At 32.5% G+C, this 25,007-nt stretch overlaps 1 protein-coding gene across 1 annotated transcript in view; it reads left to right on the forward strand.

Annotated features, from left to right (window-relative positions):
• The window catches only part of ADGRV1 (adhesion G protein-coupled receptor V1), a 671,454-nt gene that overhangs the window by 379,945 nt on the left and 266,502 nt on the right, over positions 1-25,007 (forward strand). Inside the window, exon 84 of the mRNA XM_051971448.1 lies at positions 13,992-14,108. Within this exon, the coding sequence (XP_051827408.1) occupies positions 13,992-14,108 (117 nt within the window). The remainder of the gene's footprint in view (positions 1-13,991; positions 14,109-25,007) is intronic.

Genomic DNA, 25,007 nt, shown 5'->3' on the forward strand with positions numbered 1-25,007 from the left:
TAGGCCTAAATTGGCTCATAGAACTGGCCACACACACACACACACACACAAACACATGATATATGAGTCACATAAACTGCTTTAGGATCATATAGTGTGTTCCAAGAGGTATTTCTGTTAAAATAGTCAGAAGGTGATTCAGAAAAGAAAGAGCTTTTCTATCAAACATGATTTTTTTTTCATGTTTGATATTTTTATATATCAGCTTCTATATTTTTATACTTTATAAAACATTGCAACAAAGGGAATTATGCGATTTCTGGTGTTATTTTCTCCATTGGCTCTGCTTTGGGATCAATGTCAGCATTGTGCAAAGAGAACTAGACTAAAAGTTAGGAATTCCTGAGCTCAAATCCAGCCCCAGATATCCATGGTGCTTCCTAGGGTTGTTAGGAGAATAAATTGAGATAATATTTGTAAGACATTTTACAAACCTTAAGTTGCAATATAAACATTAGCTATTATTGTTGTTATAATAGATTGAAATATATATATAATCTTAGTAAGATATGTAAAAAAGAATGCATAGAGCAGAGCTACCACCATAACTTAGGGCCAAGAAATAAATGAATGAAATAAAATATAAATAAATGATTAGATATTTTGGTTTATTAGAAAATTTTAATAGCATTTTATATCAGATGAGCACAATGACGATCATTACATTGCCCCTGAGAACAAATGAAACACCTGTGAAATCATGCACAATGGGACTAGATTATAATCTTTGAGTTAATTAATACCTCAATTATGGATACACACATACTTTTGTTAAAATCTTCTTGTTTCTTTCTTGTTCTGTTTACTGAAAAAGTTTTCCTTTCTGGAGCAGAAAACTGAAAAAAAATCTTTACATCCAAAGCTTCTGATAAAGGCCTCATTTCTAAAATATATAGAGAATTGACTCAAAATTATAAGAATACGATCCATTCTCCAATTGCTAAATGGTCAAAGGATATGAACAATTTTCAGATGAAGAAATTAAAAACATTTCTACTCATATGAAAAAATGCTCTAAATTACTATTGATCAGTACAAAGTAAGACAACTCTGAGATACCACTATACACCTTTCAGATTGACTAAGATGACAGGAAAAGATAATGATAAATGTTGGAGGAGATGTGAGAAAACTGGAACACTGATACATTGTTGGTGAAGTTGTGAAGTAATCCAACCATTCTGGAGAGTGATATAGAACTATGCCCAAAAGGCTATCAGACTGTGCATAGCCTTTGATCCAGCAATGTCATTACTAGGTCTGTATCCCAAAGAAATCATAAAAAAGGGAAAAGGACCCACATGTGCAAAAATGTTTGAAGCAGCCCTTTTTGTAGTGGTAAAGAACTGGAAATTGAGTGGAAAGCCATCAGTAGGAGGGTGGCTAAATAAGTTATGGTATATGAATGTTATGAAATATTATTGTTCTATGAGAAATGATGAGGAGGATGATTTCAGAGAGGCCTGGAGAGACTTACATGAACTGATGCTAAATGAAATGAGTAGAACCAATACAACATTTTATACAGCAAAAAGATAATTATGGGACAATCAATTCTGATGGACGTGGCTCTTTTCAACAATGAAGTGATTCAGGCCAGTTCCAGTAGACTTGGGATGGAGAGAGCCTTTTGCACCCAGAAAGGCCCATGGAAACTGGATCACACATAGTATTTTCACCTTTTTTGTTGTTGTTTGCTTGCTTTTTTTCTTTCTCATTTTTTTTCTTTTTGATCTGATTTTTCTTGTGTGCAGCATGATAATTGTGGCAACATGTATAGAAGAATTATACATGTGTAATATAGATTATTTGCTGTCTAAGAGAGGGGGTGGGGAAGGGAGAGAGAAAATTTAGAACACAAGGTTTTATAATGATTAATTTTGAAAACTATGCATATATTTTGAAGATAAAAAGCATTTTCCTTTGAACTTAAATTTATGCTTATTTTCATTTCGCAAGAAATAATTTTTTTTTCAGCTGAGGAAGCCAAAAAAATAGATTTTTCCCTTTATAAAGTAAATTTGTAACTGGTCATCTAATTCACTTGGACATCTAGGTGACTCAATGGATAGAACACTAAGCCTGAAGTCAGGAAGAACTGTGTTCAAATGAGTCATTTAACTCTGTTTGTCCCAATATCCTCATTTATAAAATGAGTTGGAGAAGGAACCACTCCTGTTTCTTTGCCCAAAAAACTCTGAATGGGGTCATAAAGGTCAGACATGACTGAAACCATTGAACAAAAATAAGATATAATTCAGAAGTGACTAGACTTGATAAATGATCATTTGTATTGTATAAATCTAGCAGAATTCATGATCAATTTTGTGTTGATCATATGCAAACTTCTGGTCAAGTCTCTATTATCAAAATAAAGTGGAAAATTGAAGGAAAATTGAAGGAAAAAAATTCGACTTTCCTCAGAGTTAGTTAAATAAATGCCTTATTTTTTTTTTCATGAAAGGAATGAAAAGACAAGTTTCATTGTCTTTGTGCCCTATGAAGAAATTCCTCTTTCAGACTGAAATGTATTTATTCTGCTTTCATTGAACTCATTTCTGCCATCAGGGAAGCAAGAATTTTGGCTTTGAAATACTAAATCTACAAAAGAAAATATTCCTTTCTTTTGATTTAACTTTCAAGAAATTCAATTTATCTTGCTATTTCCATAAAGAACATTTGTCTTTTATTGTTGTTATTGTTTTCTCATTCTTTTCATCTCTTAGATGGAATTAAGATAGAAATGATTCTGGGACAAGTTGCTCTTCTGCTATTACTCTTTCATATTTACAATTCAGATAATTATATGTGGCTGAGGGGATAAAATGCTTTTTATAATTGAATAAGAGTATTGAGATGCAAGTTCCTCTTATATAAGCTGACTAAAAGTGTGTTGAGGTAATTATAGTATCAGACAGAATAACTGATCTTAAATATTATTTCCTGTATAGTTTTGATTTCCTGTTCTGCCTCTATTTTGAAAACTTTTCATTCCATATAACATTCCATATAACTCCATCAAGAGTTCAGTATGATAACATTTGTTTAAAAAGTTTTTACAAAGTAATATCCCAGGCTATCATAGGAACAGTTGTATCTATGATTATGGTCCATTTCTAGTATAGTTTATTTGATTAATTCTCAAGAATATTTTGAGGTCTATACTTATAGAATAGAAATCATTTTATCTCAGCTAATGAGCCTTTCCTCAGTCAGTTAATAAATAGGAGTTTATAAAATATTATTTGGGGGCAGCTAGATGGCACACATGTAGAGAGTGTGAGGCTTGAAGTCAGGGGCGCTTATCTTCTTGAGTTCAAATCTCAGACAATTACTTGCTGTGTGACCCCAGGCAAGTCATTTAACCCTGTTTTTCTCAGTTACCTCCTCTATATAATTAGAAAACTCCAGCATCTTTGCCAAAAAAAAAAAAAAAATGGAGTTACAGTCAGGTATGACTGAAAGCAATTGAACAACTATTATGTTCTAGATACTATAAAGATAGAAAGAATGAAATAATTCTTACTTGCAACAAGGTTACATTTTAAAAGATGAGTGTGTGTGTGTATACACACGTATATATATGTATATATAAATATATGTAGGAATATAAGAATATATATGATATATACAGAATATAAATACAAAAAAGTTAATAAAAGTTTGGAAAGAAGAACTGTAACAGTTAGGGGGGACTTAAAAAGGTTTCATATAGTAGGTAGTGTTAGATATTTTTGATGAAAAAAAAGCCATATGAGATAGTAATGAGTGGTGAGTACATTTCAGACATGGGAGAGAAGTAATATAAAATATAAATATGGGGAGTGAAAGTCATAAATAGAGATGATAGAATAAATGAGAGGAGGTCAGTTTGGTAGTATCACAGAGTGTAAGGATCAGAAATAATGATCAATGAAACTGGAAGATAACTGGGGCCAGGATAAGGTCTTTAAAAACTAAACAGAGAAATTCATATTTTATCTTAGAGGTAATAGCAACTGGCATTATTGAGTATGGAAGTGACTAGATCAGTTCTGTTTTTAAGGGGAAATTGCTGTTAGTTATGGGGAGAATATAATAAAGCAGTGAGAGATAAGTAATTTGGAGATTGTTGCAATAATTCAGGAGAGAAGTGATTAAAGCCTGAATTAAAGTGGTAGTTTATGAATAGAGAGATTATCAAATGGAAAAGGAGGTACAATTCTTAAAAATTAGAATTGAGCAAATGGAAACTGATGACTTTATGACAAATCAAGAAAAAAATAAAACAAAACCAAAATAATGAAAAAATTAGAAAACAATATGAAATATCTCATTGGAAAAAAAATTGATCTGAAAATTTTTTAAATTATTAGACTATTTGAAAACCATGATCAAAAAAAGAGCCTAGAGATAATCTTTCAAGAAATTGTCAAGTAAAACTGTCCTGATATTCTATATCCAGAGGGAAAATTAGAAATCAAAAGAATCCTCTGATCACTTCCTATAAGAGATCCCAAGATGAAAACTCCCCAGAATATTAGAACCAAATTCCATAACTCCTAGGTGAAGGAAGAATATTACAAGCATCCAGAAAGAAATCGTGCAAATAAGGTAGAGCCACAGACAGAATAACATAAGATTTATCTGTTTTCACATTAAAGGATTAGAGGACTTGGAATATAATATTCCAAACAGCAAAGGAACTAGGATTACAACCAGGAATCACTTATGCAACAAAACTGAATGTAATCCTTCAGGGGAAAAGGTGGATATTCAGTGAAATAAAGGATTTTCAACCATTAATGATGAAAAGACCAGGCCCTGAATAGAAATTTTGATTTTCAAATACAAATCTCAGAAGAATAAGGGGGTAAATAGGAAAGAACAATCATAAGGGACTTAATAAGGTTAATCTGTTTGCATTCCTACATAGGAGGATAATATTTGTAATTTATAAGAACTTTCTCATTGTAAGGACAATTAAGATTGTCAGAAGTATATGTCTGTGTGTGTGTGTGTATGTGTGTGTGTGTGTGTATACACACCCACACAGAGGGCACAGATATGAGTTAAATGTAAAACAATAATATCTAAAAAGTCAGAAGTATATGTCTCTGTGTGTATGTGTGTGTGTGTGTATGTGTGTATACACACCCATACAGAGGGCACAGATGAGTTAAATGTAAAACAATAATATCTAAAAAACAAAATTAACGGGTAAAAGGAATGTATTGGGAGACAGGGAAAGGGAGAGGTAGAATGCTATAAATTATCTGCCATAAAAGAGGCAAGAAAAAAAGCTTTCACAGAGAAGAAAGTAGGAGGAAGGGAATTAAGTGAACCTTACTCTCATTAAAATTGGCTCAAGAGGGAACTATAGTTGAGTATAGAAATCTCTCTTATCATGTAGAAAAGTAGGAGGGAAAGGGGATACAAGAAGGGAGGAAGGTGATAGATTGGAGGGCGTATTGGGAGAGGAGGTAGGTGCAAAATACTTTTGAAGAAGAATAGGATGAAAGGAGAGAATAGAATAAATGGAGGTGAAATTCAGTTAGTAATAGTAATTGTAAAAAAGGAATTTTGAAGCAAGTTTCTCTGATAAGGATCTTATTTTTCATTTTATACACACACATACACAGAAGGGGCGAGGGTATGTGTATAAAGGTCATTCCCCAACTGATAATTGATCAAAAGATATCAACAGTTTTCAGATGAAGTAATCAAACTATTTAAACCCATATTTTAAAAATATTCTAACTCACATTTGGAGAAATGTAGATTAAAACAATTTTGAAATACCTCCTCATATTTGATATACTTTATACTTAGATGAGCTAATTAAGACAGAAAAAAGGAAATGACAACTTTTGGAGGGAATGTAAGGAAAATGCTGTAAAGGAAGTTGAACCTGTGCCCAAAGGGCTATAAAACCATGCATAACATTTGAATTATTTTCTCTTTCATTTATTGTTTACTCCAAGATTGTTTTGTAAAAAGATGCTGCATTTTTCACCTCAATGAACATACCCATTTCTCCATCAACAGTGTCAATGCTTTTAAATTTTTTTTTTTTTTTTTTTTTTGCTAATTTCAAGAGTTCCTCAATGAGAGTTTTGTTACTCATTGATTAATATGGGAATTAAACATTTTTCATGTGATTGAAAATCATGCTCATATCATTGATCACTTCTGTAATATAGATAGGGAATTGCCTTTTTAAATTTTAAATAATTGTTTATTTTATAAGTTATATGTCAACTTTACCTGTAATATGTTTTCTCAATTTTTCTAGTCTTAACTTTTGATTATTGCATAAATGTATTTATATTTCCATATAATATAGCACATCTACCGCATTTCTAATAACTCCTGCTTTATAATGGAACATGTCCCTTTGAAAACTGATATGAGTATAACATTTCACTTTCTTTCATGTTTTATATTTTATTTTACACAAATTTTTAAGTTGACAATCTAGGATGAACTGAGATGTGTACAATGTGAAAAATGGTTCTAAAATCTGTTTTCTGTTATATATGTAAATATATATTTCTAAATAACTACAATTATTTATTTTTTTCAAGAACATTTGTTAAAGAAGGAATCTTTCCACTAAGTTTTTATTTTCTATAAACTTATTGATGTTAAACTTTTATTAACATTTTGTTCAGTGACTCATAACCATCATGTTTCTTTCTCTCTATTCTCTCTCCTCCCTTCTCCATTCATCTACCCACCCACTCCCCATCCCATCCATTGCCAGAATCTTTTAATAGGGAAAAATATATATATTGAGTTTTAAATGTGGTAGTGGAAATCTACCTTAAATTTTAGAAATTGATTTTAATTTCCTGATTCTAAATGAAACTAAAACCAGGGATACCCTTTGAACAATACCACTAGTAGACATGTATTCTAAAAGAGATTTTTTCAAAAAAGGAAAAAGAGCTATATATACAAAAATTATTTATAACAACTTTTTTCTCAGGGCAAAAAATTAGAAACTGAAGTGATACCCATCAACTGGGCAATGGCTGAATAAATTGTGTCATGTGATTATGATGGAGTGCCATTGTGCTGTAAGAAATGATGAGCAGTTGCTCTCAGAAAAACTTGGAAAGACTTACATGAGCTCATACAAAGTGAAATGTATTGTGTACAAAGTAACAAAGATAATATAAGATGATATACTGTTAATGACTTTGCTATTCTCAAAAATACAATGATCCAAGACATCTGTGAAGAACTTAAAATGAATACTATCCATACCCAGAGAAAGAACTGATTGTGTCTGAATACAAATTGAAGCATACTTTTAAAAAAACCTTATTTTTCTTGAGGTTTTTTTTTAGGGGGTCATTTATGTTTACTTTCTCAGTGAAGGGAATGGAGGTCAGGATGGAGGAAGGGAGAGAATTTGAAATTAAAACTTTCAAAAACAAATGTTAATTGTTTCACATGTAACTGGGGGAGGGGGGAATAAAATATTAAATAATAATAATTAAAAAACAGAAAATAGTAGAATGTAGTAAAAGTGTTTTTTGATTTCTTTGGTTTTGAGATGGGGTTTTCAGATTTTCCTTTTGTTTGTTTGTTTGTTTTGTTTTTCTGTGGAGGGGAAGACTTAAGTATGTTTGAAGACAACAAAGAAGGAGCCAGTAGAAAGAGAGTGGTTTAAGATTTAAGAAGGCTAGGAGGTAGTTAAGATAGTCATTTACTGAGATAGTTCTAGCCACCAATTTGTTTCTTGCTAGTTTTTAAATTGAATTGTCATAATTACAACAATATATTTTCAGAGCACATGAGGAACAGGTTAAAAATTTACACGTTTACTTTTGGAACAGGGAAACATTAATTCATTAAACAATTGAAAATATGTACATGCCACTGAATTTGTTTAATGAAAATGAAAATTGTTTACTCCCAGATGAAGCCTTTAAAAATAGTAAAGATCCATGAATGGAATCCAGTAGTCTTCATGGGCAATAAATATATAAATTCAACAAATAATATGTTAATCAAGAAGTAGCATACCAATTATTGAATAATTTTGATTTTTAATAGAAACAGAGAAGTAATATGATGGGAATTCAGGACCAGATCATGGACCACCAGAAACTAGAGATGTATTATTTTTAAGGAGCCGAATCTTAGTTATCAATGCAGACTATCCAAGAAAAGAGTAGAAAGGATGCAGTGCATCACTGCAGGCTATAAACTTTCAACACTTATTAAATGCAATGCAATGTACCACCTTGTCTTCAATTACATTCAAAATTTACTAGCTTTTGCAAACTAAAAAAGAAGGCATACCTCATGTTGCAAACACATCGTTCAAGATATCCTTTAGAATCCCACAAATAAGCTGTACTGAAGCCGGGATCATTATCACAGATAGAAACATTGCCTACAATTATTTTCTGTTTTGTTAGGTGAAAAAAATATAACTATTCTAGGATATCTCGCACCAGTATTAAGGACCCTTAAACCTTTCAGTGTAGGAGTCTGAGCACCAGCCATACATTTGAAAATGTCTTATTCAATTTAGAGAGTAAGATAAATTGTTGGCTGCATACTAAATGATGCAACTGTACATAAAGCATTTATTTGCCCCATAGGAAGGATGACTCCTTTATAACAAAGAAAAGGTCCTTCTGACCTATAGCATTTGGTTGGTCAAATTTCCCTTTCCACAGGGCTAAGTTACCATGTGCTACTTTAAGAAGTCCTTATCTGGTGCAAGTACAGAGCTGATCCAGCCACTCCATTGTACCAGAATCAGCTAGGAGAAATGTGAGATGAATAGAGACTGGCTTTGAATTACATTGTTCCTGTTACCTGTTAAATTTTGATTGAATGGTTTCTTAAATTGACATACTAAACAAAAACACTCATCTGGCACAGGGTGCATAGGTTATTTTCTTTTTTTTTATCCTCTTAACTTAGCTCTGAGCAGCAAGTAATGATTAATCTGGTCTAGGGTGAGTGGATTTTAATTGTGAAAAGTAATAAGAAAACAAGGACCAGGACTTTCATTCTGACAATTCTACTTAGCTCACTTAAGAACCTTAGGCCATGTACTCTTTGGGGCAACAGGAACAAGGATATTCTAAGGACATTTTTATTTTACATGCAGCCATTTCAAACCTGTTAAAAATTTCAATTGGTTTTTGACTTTATTTCTCCCCAAGGCAATTTAAACTAATGATCATTGGAGTCTATGCAGACTAGAAGCTGACATTCAGTAGGGGTCATATATGATGTGTCTCTGGCTCTTTCAAGACAGTAGCAAATGCAGTTTAAAGCTCTAATTACTTTTTCTGTTTGATTGCCCATAGTTTATGTCATAAAATCTCCAATGTAGCACAAAGATAAGAGGTATGTATAAATGAAGGTAGAAGAAAAATAGTCAATTTATGAAAAAGAAGGTGATACAAAAAGTCCTGTGTGTAGGAAGCAGAGATTCATGTCATGGCAAGGTGGCCCCAGATGACTGGGGTAATGTTGGAAAGTGTAACAGGAAAAAAAATTAGTGGGATTGGTAGAAATTATTAAATAATTATTGTTTTTTTTAAAATGAGGACAAGATATGAGAAACATATCACTGATATTGGAAAACTATTCATTTTTTCCTCTTATCTTTTTCATTCAGTTTTGCCTTCAACATTTATTAAATGCCTACAGTTTTCAACATACTGATCTCAGAGAAAATTTTAATATAAAGTCCTCTTCTGAATATCAAGACCCTTATTAATAACAGGTTTAGTTGATCAGTTAAAAAAATCATCTTCATCATCCTATTATTCAGTCAACTCCCAAACAAAAAATGGATTATATTGATATGATAATAAAATGAAACATTTTATGGAATTTTGAAGTTTACAAAGCATTAACATATGTCATATTTACAGATGAGAAAACTGATTCTCAAAAATTTAGTGACTTGACACACAGTATTAAACTCAAGTCAAGTCAACAAATATTTATTAAACACCTACTCTGTGTTAGGCATTGCAGCTGGATGGCATAGTGGATAGAGAACATAGATCTGAAATCAGGAAGATTAATCTTCCTGAGTTCAAATCTGGCCTCAGATACTTCTTAGCTATGTGATCCTGGGCAAATCACTGAACTTTTAGCCTCCATTCTTCACATGTAAAATGAACTAGTAAAAGAAATGGCAAACCGCTCCAGTACTTTTATCACTAAAACTCCAAATGAGGTCACTTAGAGTCAGACATGACTGAAATGACTGAACAAGGACAACATGTCTATGTGGTAGACATAGTTCTTGTTGTTGAGGATATGGGGGAAAAAAGTTAAAAATAGTTTGTGCCCTCAAGGAACTGTTAATCTAGTGTGGGAACAAGATATACAGAAGATAAAGTGGAGATAAATTCTAAGGAGTGGTTGACATGAAGTGGAACTTGGAATGGCTTCTTGCAGAGGATGGGATTTTAGATAAGAATTGAAAGATGCCAGGGTAACCAGGAGGCAGAGATGAGAAGGGAGAGCATTGCTAAATTTGGGGGATAATCCCAAATATAAGTGGAAACATAAGGAAGTAGAAGACAAAATGTCTTGTGTGTTAGAATGGCAAGGAACAACATCAATTTATCATGATTTAAGCAGAAGTGAGTAAGGTACTGAAAAACTGAAAAATATGGGAAGGGGAGATTATGAAGAGTTGGTTTTTTTTTTTAATTATAGCTTTTTATTTACAAGATACATACATGGGTGATTTTTCAGCATTGACAATTGCAAAACCTTTTGTTCCAATTTTTCCCCTCCTTCCCCCCACTTCCTCCCCCAGATGGCAGGTAGACCATTACATGTTAAATATGTTAAAGTATATGTTAAATACAATATATGTATACATGTCTATACAGTTATTTTGCTGCACAAGAAGAATCGGACTTTGAAATAGTGTACAATTAACATGTGAAGGAAATCAAAAATTCAGGCGGACAAAAATAGAGGGATTGGGAATTCTATGGAGTGGTTCACACTCATTTCCCAGAGTTCTTTAGCTGGATGTAGCTGCTTTAATTATGAAGAGTTTTAAATGCAAAATAGATTTTTTATTTAATCCTAGAAGTAACAGGAAATTTCTAGAGTGGATTGAGAAGAAAATGGCGTTATCAAACCTGTACTTTAAGAAAGATCAATTTGCTAGTTGATGGAGGGTAGATTGGAATAAAGAAAGACTTGAGGCGAGAAGACTTACTAAAAGGGTAATGCAATATTCCAAGTAAGTAAGGTAAGGAGGGATTGATTACACAGAGTGTAGAATCAATAGACTTGTCAACAGATTGGAATTAGGCTGGGGGGGTCTTGTGAGAGAGAATGAGAAATCAAGGATAATTGCTCAACTTATACCTGAGAGGATGGTGGTAACCACAACAGTAATAGGAAAGTCAGAAAGAGGGAAAGATTTGGGGGAAAATATGAGTTTCATTTTGTACATATTGAAGTTAAGATACCTATGAGAGTTCCAGTTCGAGAGTGGGAGATAGGATACTGAATATTGTACAAATAGAATTGAGAATCATCTTTATAAAGATGTTAATTGAATGAATAGAAATTGATAATATTACCAATGGTGAAATGGTGAAGAGAAAGAAAAGGACCAAAATTTTTTTTAAAAGATACCCACAATTAGACTATCTCAAAATTTGGAATCCAGGCAAGGACTCAGTTGACCTACCAGATCAGTAGAATAATCAGTAGATCATTAGAACTAATCCTTCAATTAGAATTAATGATCAATGGAATTAATTTCCCAATCAAATTATAATTATAATGTGCAAGCCTTGCTGTAATGAAGTAGTTTGTCTCTTTTCCCCTAGTCATAAAGAAGTCCTCTAAGTCGCCAGTGAGATGATTTGCCTCCAATATGAATGGCAACTAAGATTCATTGGAGACTTTTATCAGAAGTATAGCCATTTCCCCATGGTTTACAAAAGTAATCTACAATAAGCATTTACATTTTCTCAGGAAGTATATATAAGTTTTTTAAAAAGTCAGTATTTAAGTCTTGATTTTTTTTTCAATATAACTATTTGGCTGATCTGTTAGGACATAATTGATCATAAAATTCTGATTTATGTTTAATGTATGACTTTTTATATCTATTTATAGGTAAGAACTTTTGAGTCAATGCCTATATAATGTACATACTCAGAAATTTGTTTAATGCTGAAGAAAAAACAGGGCTAAAACTCAGCACTTGAATCAGTATTTAATTTTGAACTAATACAGTGAGTGCTTTGCACACATAGAAGACACTCTGTAAATAGTCTAGTCATTCTTGTATTAATGATGATTAGATGTTTCTTTTTTACAAAAGCTTTTTTTTCAAAATATATGCAAAGATAAGTTTTCAACATTCACTCCTGTAAAACCCTATGTTCCAAATCCTTTTGCTCCCTCTCTCCCCCAGATTATAGTTCCTTGCCACTACAAAAAGGGCTACTACAAACATTTTTGCATATCAACACAGTTTCTTTACAGATGAAACACATTCTCAAAGATTTTTCTTAAGGATTTAAGAAAGTCAAATTGGTTGAAACTCTTGTTTTATAATATAAGCTATTGCCTACCAAGAAAGTGTTAAGGGAATGAAAATGTAAAAATGTACATATAATAGTCCAAAGACTTGTTTTTTGTTTCAACAAAGCTTTGGTTTTCTTATATTTTACAAGTAAGGAATTTTGTTTATTTCTGATTAGACAGTATTTCTAAGTTGAGTGCATCTCTATGTGTCTCTCTGTATCTGTGTGTTTTTCTTTGTCAATGATATTGTTGAGGTTGGGAAGGGGACCCAAATGTTTGGACTCATAGACTGGTGTCATGAAATGGCTCAAAATAACTTTCAGGCTTGAACCCATTTCCTAGTCAAGGGACAAAGTTTTATTGTAATTGTAATGCCAATTGTAGCGGGCTAAGTTCCAGAAGACATTGGCAAAGAATCGAGAGCAAGGAGATAGATTTATATAGAGTTGGATCAGAGTTTTATGTTACTTATTTGCTTATTTTATGGCTTTCAAGTAGATTTGAGGACCAGTCTCAGGAATTTGGTTATAACTGACCAGGAATATCCTAAGGCCAGAATACTTTGAAATCATTGATTGTTAGAACAAGAGTACACTTAGGTCAGAGGGCTTCCCTAAAATCTAAGGGAAGACATATTATTACATTCCTAGGCCAGAAGACTTTTACAATTATTGACAGATAGAGTGTTAGAACAATAGCACTCTAAGGTCAGAGGGCCTTATGATTACTAATACATCTTCCCTAAAATCCAAGGGAAGAAATATCATTATATTCCTCTTTGATTATTGACAGAATTGTTAGAACAAGAGCACTTTTAGATCAAAGGGCTTCAAAATCATAGCTATCTCCCCTAGAAGCTATATTATATCAATATGGCAAAAAATTTCCTTTCAGGATTTTCCTCCTAGAAGCTCAGTATATACATATTATGATTTTCTGACGTTTTTAGTAGAAACATGCAAAGTAATTCATTATTATTTTGGGAATAGATTGATAGAGTCTATCAATTTTAGAGAAATCTTTAAAGTCATGGAAACTTGGAAATAGTTGAATTGAAAAGGACAAAACAGGATATTTAGTCTAAACCAGTGGTCCTCAAACTTTTGTTCTCAATATCTTTATCCTATTAAAAATGATTGAGGATCTGTCCAAAGAGTTTTTGTTTATGTGGTTTATAGGTATAGATATTGATCACATTAAAAATAAAAATTAACTATGAATTTGTAGACTCTCTGAAAGAATTTCAGAGATTCCCAGGATACTCTGGACCAGACTTTGAGAACCACTGGTCTAAACCATTCAGCTGACAAATGAAGAAAGAAGGGCTCAAGAATTCCTGTAAGATTGTCTTTTTAACAGACATAGTTCTTTCTCATAACACTTAGCACAGTGCTTGGCACATAATGGGTCTAAATAAATGTTTATTGGTTAATTGATGGATTCTTTCCTTACAGATTGCATTTCTGGCTTCTGCATATGCAAGCCCACAACTGACAGAAGAGAGCTGTTCAGCACTGGCTGCTATTCTGCATTACCTCTATCTTTGCCAATTTAACTGGATGCTTATTCAGGTACGAACTCATTCTTTTTTCTATTCTCTATGAATCTCATGCTTGGTTCCCTGATTATCCCCTGAAACTTGATATTGATAGATGCTGATATGTCTACAAAGTAGGTTTTAGAGAAGCTAATAAAGCAAATCACAACACAGGCAATATCCTGTGTCCCCATGTAGAGGGCCACAGACAGTGGGGGAACTCTGGATGAGGTATAAGACCCTTCAGCCCAGAGAGAACCTGCTAACAATGTCTGGTTTGGCTCCCCATCTCCCCTCAAGGCTCTCGGCCTTCCTGAGAAGTCAGGGGACGGTGACAACCTGTGTTGTGATTGAAACAGAGTGATACAGGTAGAAGAGTGATACCAGGTGGCAAACTATGTACATACAATAGCAACTTGTTTTTGTGATCCCTCTTGCGCAGTATATACTTAGAGCATGCATTGCTTTGGTTATATAAGAGTCTTAGGGTATATAAGGGTGAAAGAACCTGGACTAAACAGACTCCGTGTTTTAACCATCCAGGGGAGTCTCACCTCATCACTCCTCCACTAAGACAGTATGTTTTTTCATCCCAGCGTGGGGGCTCTAGAAAACACAGTATGTTTTATCACCCCAACTTGAAAGTAAGACACATCTCCCAAAAGAACAATTTTTAATGATTTTATTGATATTTGGTGGGAAAAAACAACAAATGCATAAAAGTGCTCCATCTAAAAAATCAGCACCCAGCCTTGACAGAGAAAGATGGAAGCTTTAGACATAAATTTGGTAGAATCAGCCATAGGTATCCCTAAGATATAGGGATTTTTTTTTGTTTGTTTGTTTTTTATTTTGTTTTGTTTTGTTTTATTTTGTTTGTTATCGCTATATCTTCAAAATAAACATTTCTTTGTAAAGATTAGTTGATGTTAAGTGGTTAGATAAAACTGAAACAATAATAACTTGAGTACCTTCCTTATGATTTCTTGAAATAAAATACTGGGAAAAAACAGTCTTTGATAAAGCCTGTTAGGATTCAAATGCAGCTACTTGACCATGCCTTAAACAAGAATCACTCTGGCTCTCACTGATTGTTCAACAATAGGTGCTGGTCCTAGCTTCTCTTAGTCATTGTTTGGGTTTTGATGAGTGTAAATAGCAATTGTTGCTATTCCAGCCAGAAAACCTGACTGTCTTCCCCTCCCAGATTTATTTATTTATTTATTTTTTGAGTTGTTAAAGAGGCCATGTTTGAAAGGCTTCATTTTTTACCCAGCCTTAATCACTGAATGGGTATTACCTCAAATAAAATGAGCTTTAAAAAAGCCAAGGTCTCCCACCTGCATCCTGATTGGTCTCAGCACTGGATTTACATGACCCTGGAGGAGAGAGGGAGGCTGACGATTTTGCACAATTTTGCCTAACTTAAATTCAATTCAGTTACAAATCAAGACATCACTTTCCTGATGTCATTGATCCTCTTCCAATATAAAGGACAAACAGCAGTAACCAGGAAAAAGAATAAGAGATTATCTTTACATACCTTTTGCATACGCACTCAAGCTGAGAAGATTCTTTATTACTCTACAAAACCAGCTTCTCAGTCATTCATGGCAGGAAGAGGTTCATCAAGCCTCCCCATCTTAGCTTGAAATCAGGCACAGAACATTGCACTTGATGTTAAGTAGGAAAAAGGGAAGAATAGCCTTTTATCACACATACCCCAAACCAAGCCCACCCCACGCTTCCATGTTATTAGCCTAGATGATAATGCCTAAGCATATCCCATTTCAGGACAGGGGGCAAGGGGAAAGATATATTCATAATCTTCAGATGCCATTGCTTGGTTGTTGGTTTTACTTAACTTTTTCTTTATCATAAAGGAAAGTTCTGACATAATGATGAGGTCAGGGTAGCAGTTCCTAGTTTGAAGTAAACATGTGATAAATTCACAATGATTGTACTCCTTGACAAAAGGTAGCTTTATTTAGAAGAAGTTACAAATAAAATAAGAGGTAAAATAGGCACTAGCAGTGGCAAATATGATATAGATTTGGAAGAACATATAATTAGCAAGAAAAAGACATGTTCCCTAGGAGAACTCACAATTAAGCAGGAAAAAGGAAATACTCTATGAAGTGGGAATAGAGTGTGCCATTGACTGTTAGGCTAAATCTATAGAGGAGTTTAGCAACTTAACCAGAGTTAGTTATAGTAAGGAGAAAGATACAGTTAAAGGGAAGACATTATAAGGGGGTGAGAGAGAGAGAGAATATTTCATAGTAGGCTTAGTCCTGAAAAGAACTTAGCAAAGATCTTCATCATGGGCATATCTTTTATAGAGGAAATACAACCTTGGGGGTTTTCTCAGAGGAGGAGGGGAAGTGCCAGGGAGTTTAGAGGTAGGGATCAAAGAGGAGCCAGATGGAATGCACCTGGCAGACCAGGTCCCAAATCTATCTAAATGATATGCTAATCAATATCGCAAAGGTTGTTTCAAGAATCCCAGAGGTTTGAGGGATAGACAATGGAATTTGATAAAGAGTTCTGTCCTTACAAATCACTCTGTAAAAACAGATAGTCTAGTACTTGGTTATTCCTGATAATAGCTAGATGGGCTTATTCCTGATAAGGGAAAAAAGTAAGCTCAAAATCTACATCAATAGTATGGATGGTAAACTGATGCAAAGATGAAAAAGTGTTTTTATAGGTTTATTTTTAATTTGTATTATAGGCAAGAGAGAATTCCATATCTAGATATTATACCCCCCAAATTATACTTTAAATAGGCTTAAGCCCATTTTGGGGGGGGGGTCCCTTCTGTTGGAATCCTATTAGTTCTCCAGTTCTATGTTTATAGGAAGCTCTGAACCTTTACCTTTTATTTATTCTAGACTTAATTGGTCCCCTTAAAAGCAGGTACCTTGAAAGCAAATGCTATTTCTTCCTAGTGCCACTAGATTACAGCAGCTTCTTCCTAAATACAGTAATAGATTGCCTTTTGTATCTCTTTCAAAGTCTGTGATCCCGTTGGACACCCACTGAATTCTTATTTTGGACCTGAGGATTATATCTAGCTCTCAGATCCTTTACAGAGCACCAATGACTAATACATTCTGAACTCAATGAACCAACATGCTTTTTGTAGCTTTTTGTAGATTATCTTTGATGATTCACCCTGTCAGATGTGCCCTAGAGGAGGGTGCTCTCTCCAAATCCCATCATTACAATTTGTACCATAGAAAAATAATACTTTTTTTAAAGCAACCATGTGAATAGGATCACCTGGGCTAAAACCCTAACTCAGACACTTTCTAGCTGTGACCCTGGACAAATAACCACTTTCAGCCTAAATCTTACCCACTCTCAGGCTCTGTTTCCTCATCTATAAAATGAGATTAATAATATAGGACCTGAGAATTAAATCAGATATGTGTAAAGCATTTTGCAAACCTTAAAGTGCTATATAAATGCTATTTATCATTATTATTATTGTTGTTACCAACAAGAATTTTTTTTTTCTTTTATAAGATGCCTGCATGGCAGCAATTTATGTTTTTATTAAAGTAGAAACAAAAAGCCCTGAAGTTTTTAGTTTAGCTCTAATCTGAGTCTGCAATGTGACTTAGGTCTTAAAAATCCAATGCATTCTTCAGTTTTGTTACTTGAAATCTTCTGCCCATAATTAAAGAGGTAATAGCACTATCACATTCTTTGATACAAACTTCTGAGATAGTATGTTCCATTCTCAGTGTTGTTTTTTGAGGAATACTAACAAAGTAGTAAGCTTTTGGAGAGGAGTAGCAGGGATATGGAGAGATCTAGAGATCATGTTATACAAAAACACCTTCAAAAATTTTAGTATATTTTCCTTGAAAAAAAAAAAGAATTGGATTGAGTCGTGATTGTTGTCTTTAAATATTTTAAAGACTATCATGGGAGAGACAGAAAACGTATTCTGAATAGCTCCAAAGAGCAGAAGCAGCAGCAGTGGGTGGCCAGAAAGGAAGAATTTGGCTCAATAGGAGGGAAGATTTTTCAAATAATTAAAGCTATTAAACAATAGAAAGGCTGTATCAAAATGCCATGAGTTCCCCAGTCACTAAAAACAGTTAAAGATCATGTAACTAACTGCCTGGCAGAGATAACACAAAAGAGATTCCTATACCATTAATGAGGTCAGGCCAGAAGACCTCTAAGGTCCCGTTAGATTACATGATTCTATGCTGGACATGTGAGAGAGGGCTAGAGGACAGAAACAAAAGAAGGAAATGAATATTAGGATTTGAAAGGTTAATAGAAATTAGTGTGGTTGTGGTACTTGATAAGCTAAGTACAATTTTCATGGGCTAAAGATTTTTGAACACTTTAAAATATTGAATAAGTTCAATGTATTTCAGATGGAATGCCACATATGTTTCATGGTTTGTGGTCTGACCACAGAAATAGGAGTTCAGGAACTTTTGAATTCTAGTTAACGTGTGGTCAGGGTTAAGTTACTTATTCAATTTGTATTTTGCCACATATAAAATAGGAATTTATATTTCCTCTTAATATTCTGTATGAAAGAAATATAAATGAATTTAATGAGCTAGGATATTTTAAAAGACAAGTTAACTTTTTTACCTCCATATTTATTCAGTTCAATCTAAAAAGCATTTAGTTTCTTATTCATCTAGAGTTTTATATTGGTTATAGAAAAGACAAATAAGCAAACAAATGACTGGATGAATGAATGAGACTAAATGTCCCTTCTCATGGAGTTTGCAGAATAGTAGAAAAATGCAAAATGTGTCCAAACTACTGTAATGTAACAGGACACAAATAAATGTATACAAATAATAGAAACAATGAAGTTGAAGAGGGGGAATTTTTTTTGTCATATTAATAAAAGCTTTATGGAGAAATTAGCATTTGAACTGAATCTTGAAGCAGTTAAGATTACAACTGGTAAAAAGGCATCTAAATATAGGAAATAGAATGATCAAAGGCAGAGACATGAAAAACAGGGATATATGAATCAGAGACAACAAATTGTCCAGTTTGTTTGAAGAGTAGTATGTGATAAGGCTAAGGAGCTAAATTGGAACCAAATTATGGAGGGCTTTGAATGTCAAACTAATGAATTTGCATTTCATTTACATGCCATTAGGAATGATGAAAAACTTAAGACAAGGAGTGAAAGGATCAGATCTGTACATCAATCATTCAGTCAACAAACATTTATTAAAAACTTACTATGTACTAGGCACTGTGCTCAATCCTGAAGATATCCCCCCTTAAAAATAAATAGTTCCTCTCTGCAAGAAGCTTAAATTCTCATGGAACTATATGCAATAATCAGTTCCTATTAGATAAATACAGGGTAGATGAAAGTCATCTGGCAGTTGTATGAAGTATGGATTATAGGCAAGTAAGATACTTAATAAATGTTTGTTGAATTAAATTGAATTCTATTTTCTTTCTGCTTGATCTTTATAGGAGAGAACCAGTGCTGGTCAGAAAATTCAGTGTTTCTGTTGAATATAGATGTTGATATTCTCTTAGTCTAGTGACATATTGGTCCAAATATAGAATTCTACATATACAGACTATATTCCTAAAATAAAATATTTTTGAAAGGAAAGAAATACACAAATGAACAAAATTACCATATAAGAACATAATTATTGTAGAGCTTGGTGGTTTTTTTTTTGTATTACCTTCTATTCAAATAAAAATATATTAATTCTTAATCATTGTTATTCTTTGTCTAATATACTTTTGTTGCCATTCTTCTCCTCTCTCTCCCCTCCTACCATATTCTCATAAAAGGTATTAAGAAAAGAATTACAGACCTCAAGTTTTTTATGGACCCGATTTGGAGATAATGTGAGACCTCTATTCAAATCAGCACAGAAATATGGAGAAGTACAAAATAGCAAAAACCAAATAGGAGAATGATTGGCAAATGTCCTCCAAAGTAATTAATCATGACAAAGATCAGATTGTCTCCTAAAAGTTAGCTTTTTTACACAAAATGAAATTATCTCAGTAATTAGCCTCACTCAAAGCTATGGGAACCTTCTTGCCTTTTGCCACAGGCTCATAGAAGAGTGAAATAAAGGATATTCATTTTTTTTTCGATACCTTTGCTTGGTATAACTTGAGAAACTTGTTTGATTAAGTATTTTTAAGCTAAATAATTTGCAAATGCCTTGAAGTCTTTCTTTATTCTGGGTCAAAGTTCTTGGGGGGAAAATAACTCATCATTATTAATATTCTCTTCTGAGATAGAGACAGAGAGATGGATGACAGATAATGTATATGCTAGATTATACCAGATGGTATAAAAACTTGGCTTATTAATTTGCATTCTTTACCTTCTATGCCCTATAAAAAGCAAGTTGTCAAACTCTAATTAAACAGCATGGGAGTATAGTATAAATTTTGGCTACCAGATAACACTTCCTTCAGACTACTAGCTCAGTGATTGTATCCAAAGGTTGTAGTCAGTATGTATGCATACCTGTCTCCAATTGCTGTAGTTTTCTTTTGATTGCTCTCCAGAAAATGCTATAACTAAACATGAACACATCATTTATCTACTTTCTCACCTGCTAGAACTCTCACAAAGTCATAGGCAGTAGTGGTCCTCTGTTTTACCTAGATCTAACAGTATGACTTGGGACCTACTGAAAAATCATCCAATTAGGAAAATATTGGATCTTTATCCTAAGCCTCTGTCCACATTTTTGTAGTCTCATTTTCTTATTCATGTTAAATAAAGTTCATTCATTGGACTTAGATATTTTATTCTTTAATGGTCGTTAATAAATTAGTAAACAAACATTTACTGAGTGTTTACTCTGGGCACCTTGCTAGGTGTGAAAATACAAAAAACAACAAGTAAAACAGTCTTTACTACCACAGTGACAGTACATAGCACAACTTGTGGGATATAGCCAAAGCAGTACTTAGAAGGAAATGCATATCTCTAAATGCTGACATCAGTAAAACAGAGAATCAACAGATTAAAATAGGCATACATACAACTAAAAAACATTTAAAACTAACAAATTAAAACACACAAACACCAAAATAGAAATCCTGAAAATCAAAGAGTTTAACCAAATTTGAAATAAAAATCCATTAATAAAACTAGCAGCTATTTAAAAAATCAATAAAATAGACAAACTGTTAGCTATTTTTATTTTTTAAAAAGAAAGAAAACACATTTTCAGCATCAAAAATAAAAAGGTTAATTCAACCAACAAGGATGAAATTAAAATAATTATTAGAAACTATTTTTCCAACTATATGTTATAAGGACAATTTAAATGAAATGAATGGATATTTACAAAAATATAAATTATCCAAATTAACAGAACAGGAAATAGAATACTTAAATAATCCTATTCTAGAAAAAAATAATTTGAACAAGAAATGAACTTCTTTAAAAAAAAAAAAAACTCAGGACCTAATGTATTTACAAGTGAATACAACAAATATTTTAAGCAATTAATTCTATTTCTGAAAAAGTTAGTAAAGGAATTCTACCAAATTCTTTCCATGACACAAATTTGATTTTGATATCTAATACAGGGAGAGTTAAAACAGAAAAAAACGCTTTCCCTAATGAATATTGCAATATTGTGCAATAAATCAAATAAAACATTAGCAAGAAGACTGCAGCAATATATCATAAAAATCATAAACTAGGAAGAAGCAGATTTATACTAGGAATTCAGGACTGGTTCATTATTAGGAAAACCCCAAGCATAATTTACCATATTATTAACAAAAAACAACAAAAATCACATAATTATTTTAATAGATTCAGAAAAAGCTTTTGATAAAACATAACATTTATTGTTATTGAAAATATAAGAAAATCTTGGAATAACAGTGTTTTCCTTAAAATGATGAATAGTATTTGTCTAAAACTAAGAGTCAACATTATAATGGGGATTATAAACTAGAAACTTTTCCAGTAAATTCAGGGAAAAAGCAAGAATATCCATTATCGTTATTATTATTTAATATTGAACTAGAAATGTTAACTGTAACAATAGGACAAGAAAAAACATTTTGAAGGAATAAGCACAGATAATGAAGAAACAAAACTATTACTTTTGACAGATGACAAGATGATTTTCTTAGAAAATCTTAGAAAGACAACTAAAAAATTTGCAGAATATAAAATAAATTCATGCAAATCATCAGTATTTCTGTGTATTACCAACAACATTCAGCAGGAAGAAATAGAAAGAGAATATTAATTTAAAATAACATAGTCTAAAATATTCAGGAGTCTGTATGTCAAGACACACAGGAACTATATGAACACAATTACAAAACATTTCACACAAATAAATACAGATCAAAATAATTGAAATAATATTAATTGCCCATAGGTAAGTCAAGCAAATATAATAAAAAATACATATTACTTAAATTAATTTACTTATTCAATGTCATATGATTCAAATACAAAAGAATTACTTTGTAGAGGTAGAAAAATGTAACAAAATTCATCTGGAGGAACAAAGGGTTAATAATATCAAGGGAATAAAAGGGAAAAACTAGGAAAGAATATGGATTGGCAGTACTAGAAGCAGCACTTATTTAGGGAAAATTCTATTTGAGAATTACAGATGATGGTAAGCAAGAATTTTGAAGAATAAATATAACAAAATTAAAAATTCCTTTTGAGAGTTCTTCCAAAAAGTACAAATCTTTTTTGGTAAATTTATTTATTTTTAATACATTTTGCTTTATGAATCATGTTAGGAGAGAAAAATCAGAGCAAAAGGGAAAAAACATAATCTTTTATTTATTTATGGAGGTTAAAAAGCAGAAAAAAAGAAGTGAACATAGCATGTGTTGATTAACATTCAGTCTCCTTAGATCTTTTTTCTGGATGCAGATGGCATTTTCCATCCAAAGTCTATTGGGATTTGCTTTGGATCATTGAACTCCTTAGAAGAACCAAGCCTTTCATAATTAATTATCACACATTCTTGCTGTTGTTGTGTACAATGTATTCCTGGTTTTGCATGTTTCACTCAACATCAGTTCATATAACGCTTCCCAGGCTTTTCTATAATCAGCGTGTTCGTTTTTTAAAGAACAATAATATTCCATTACCTTCATGTACCACAGTTTGTTCAGCCATTCCCCAACTGATGGACATCCACTCCTTTTCCAATTCTTTATTACCACAAAAAAATCTGCTACAAAAATGTTTGCACATGTGGGTCCTTTTCCCTCCTTTATGATTTCCTTGGGGTACAGACCCAGTAATGGCTCTGCTGGATGGAAAGGTATGCATAGCTTTAGAACTCTTTGGGCATAGTTCCAGATTGCTTTTCAGAATGGTTGGATCATTTCACAATTTCACCAACAATGCATTATTGTCCCAGTTTTCCCATCCCCATCCAACATTTATCATTATCTTTTCCTGTCTTCTTAGCCAATCGGAGAGGTGTGAAGTGGTAACTCATTTCTTTAATCAGTAGTGATTTAGAGCATTTTTCAAATAATAAATGGTTTTAATTTTGTCATCTGAAAATTGTTCATATTCTTTGACCATTTATCATTTGGGAAATGACTTGTATTCTTAAAAATTTGACATAGTTCCTTATATATTTAGAAATGAGACCTTTTACAGAAATACTGGATGTAAAGATTTTCCCCAGCTTTGTACTTCCCTTTTAATCTTGTTTCTATTGGTTTTGTTTGTGCAAAATATTTTAATTTAATGTTATCAAAGTAGTCCATTTTGCCTTTCATAATGTTCTCTAGTTCCTCTCCTCTACAAAGATGTGATAAGTAAATTATCCCTTGTTCTTTTACTTTGTTTATGATATCATCCTTTATGCCCACAGCATGTATCCATTTTGACCTCATTTTGGTATGGGATGTGTCTATAGGTCTATGCTGATTTTCTGACATACTATTTTCCAGTTATCCCTGCAAATTTCTGTCAAATAGTGAGTTCTTATTCCAGAAGCTGGAGTTTGGAGATTTATCAAATATTAGATTGCTATAGATTTTGATTATTGTGTCATATGTATCTAATCTATTCCACTGATCCACTACTCATTTCTTAGCCAGTATCAAATGGTTTTGATTACTGCCGCTTTATAATATAATTTTAGATTTGGTACTATTAAGCCACCATCCTTTGTATATTTTTTAAATTAATTCTCTTGATATTATTGACCTTTTGTTCTTCCAGATGAATTTTATTTTTTTTCTAATTCTGTAAAATAATGTTTGGGCAATTTGATTGGTATGGCACTGAACAAGTAGACCAATTTAGGCAGAATTGTTATTTTTATTATATTAGCTCAGTCTAGTCTTGAACAGCTGATATTTTTCCAGTTGTTTAGAGCTGATTTTATTTTTGTGAAAAGTTTTTTGTAATTGAGTTCATATGATTGTTGGGTTAGGTACACCCCCAAGTATTTTATTTTGTCTACAGCAATTTCAAATGGAAATTCTCTTTCTATCTCTTGCTAATGAGCTTTGTCAGTAATATATAGAAATGCTGATGATTTGTGTGGTTTTATTTTATATCCTGCAACTTTGCTAAAGCTATGAATTGTTTCCAGTAAGTTTTTGGACAATTTTCTAGAATTTTTTTAGTATACCATCATATCATCTCCAAATTGCCTTTTCTAATTCCTTTATTTTTTTTTCTTCTTGCTAAAGCCAACATTTCTAGAATAATTTTTAATAAAGTGGTAATAATGGACATTCTTGTTTCACCCCTGATCTTATTAGGAATGCATCCAGCTTCTCTCCATTACAAATAATGCTTGCTGTAGGTTTTAGATAGATACTGCTAATTATTTTAAGTAAAGTTTTCTTTACACTATGCTCTCTAGTGTTTTTAATAGAAATTGGTGCTGTATTTTGCCAAACAAAAGATACAAATCTTAATCCA

The sequence above is a fragment of the Antechinus flavipes genome, chromosome 1 (assembly GCF_016432865.1).
Source record: "Antechinus flavipes isolate AdamAnt ecotype Samford, QLD, Australia chromosome 1, AdamAnt_v2, whole genome shotgun sequence".
Lineage (NCBI taxonomy): Eukaryota > Metazoa > Chordata > Mammalia > Dasyuromorphia > Dasyuridae > Antechinus > Antechinus flavipes.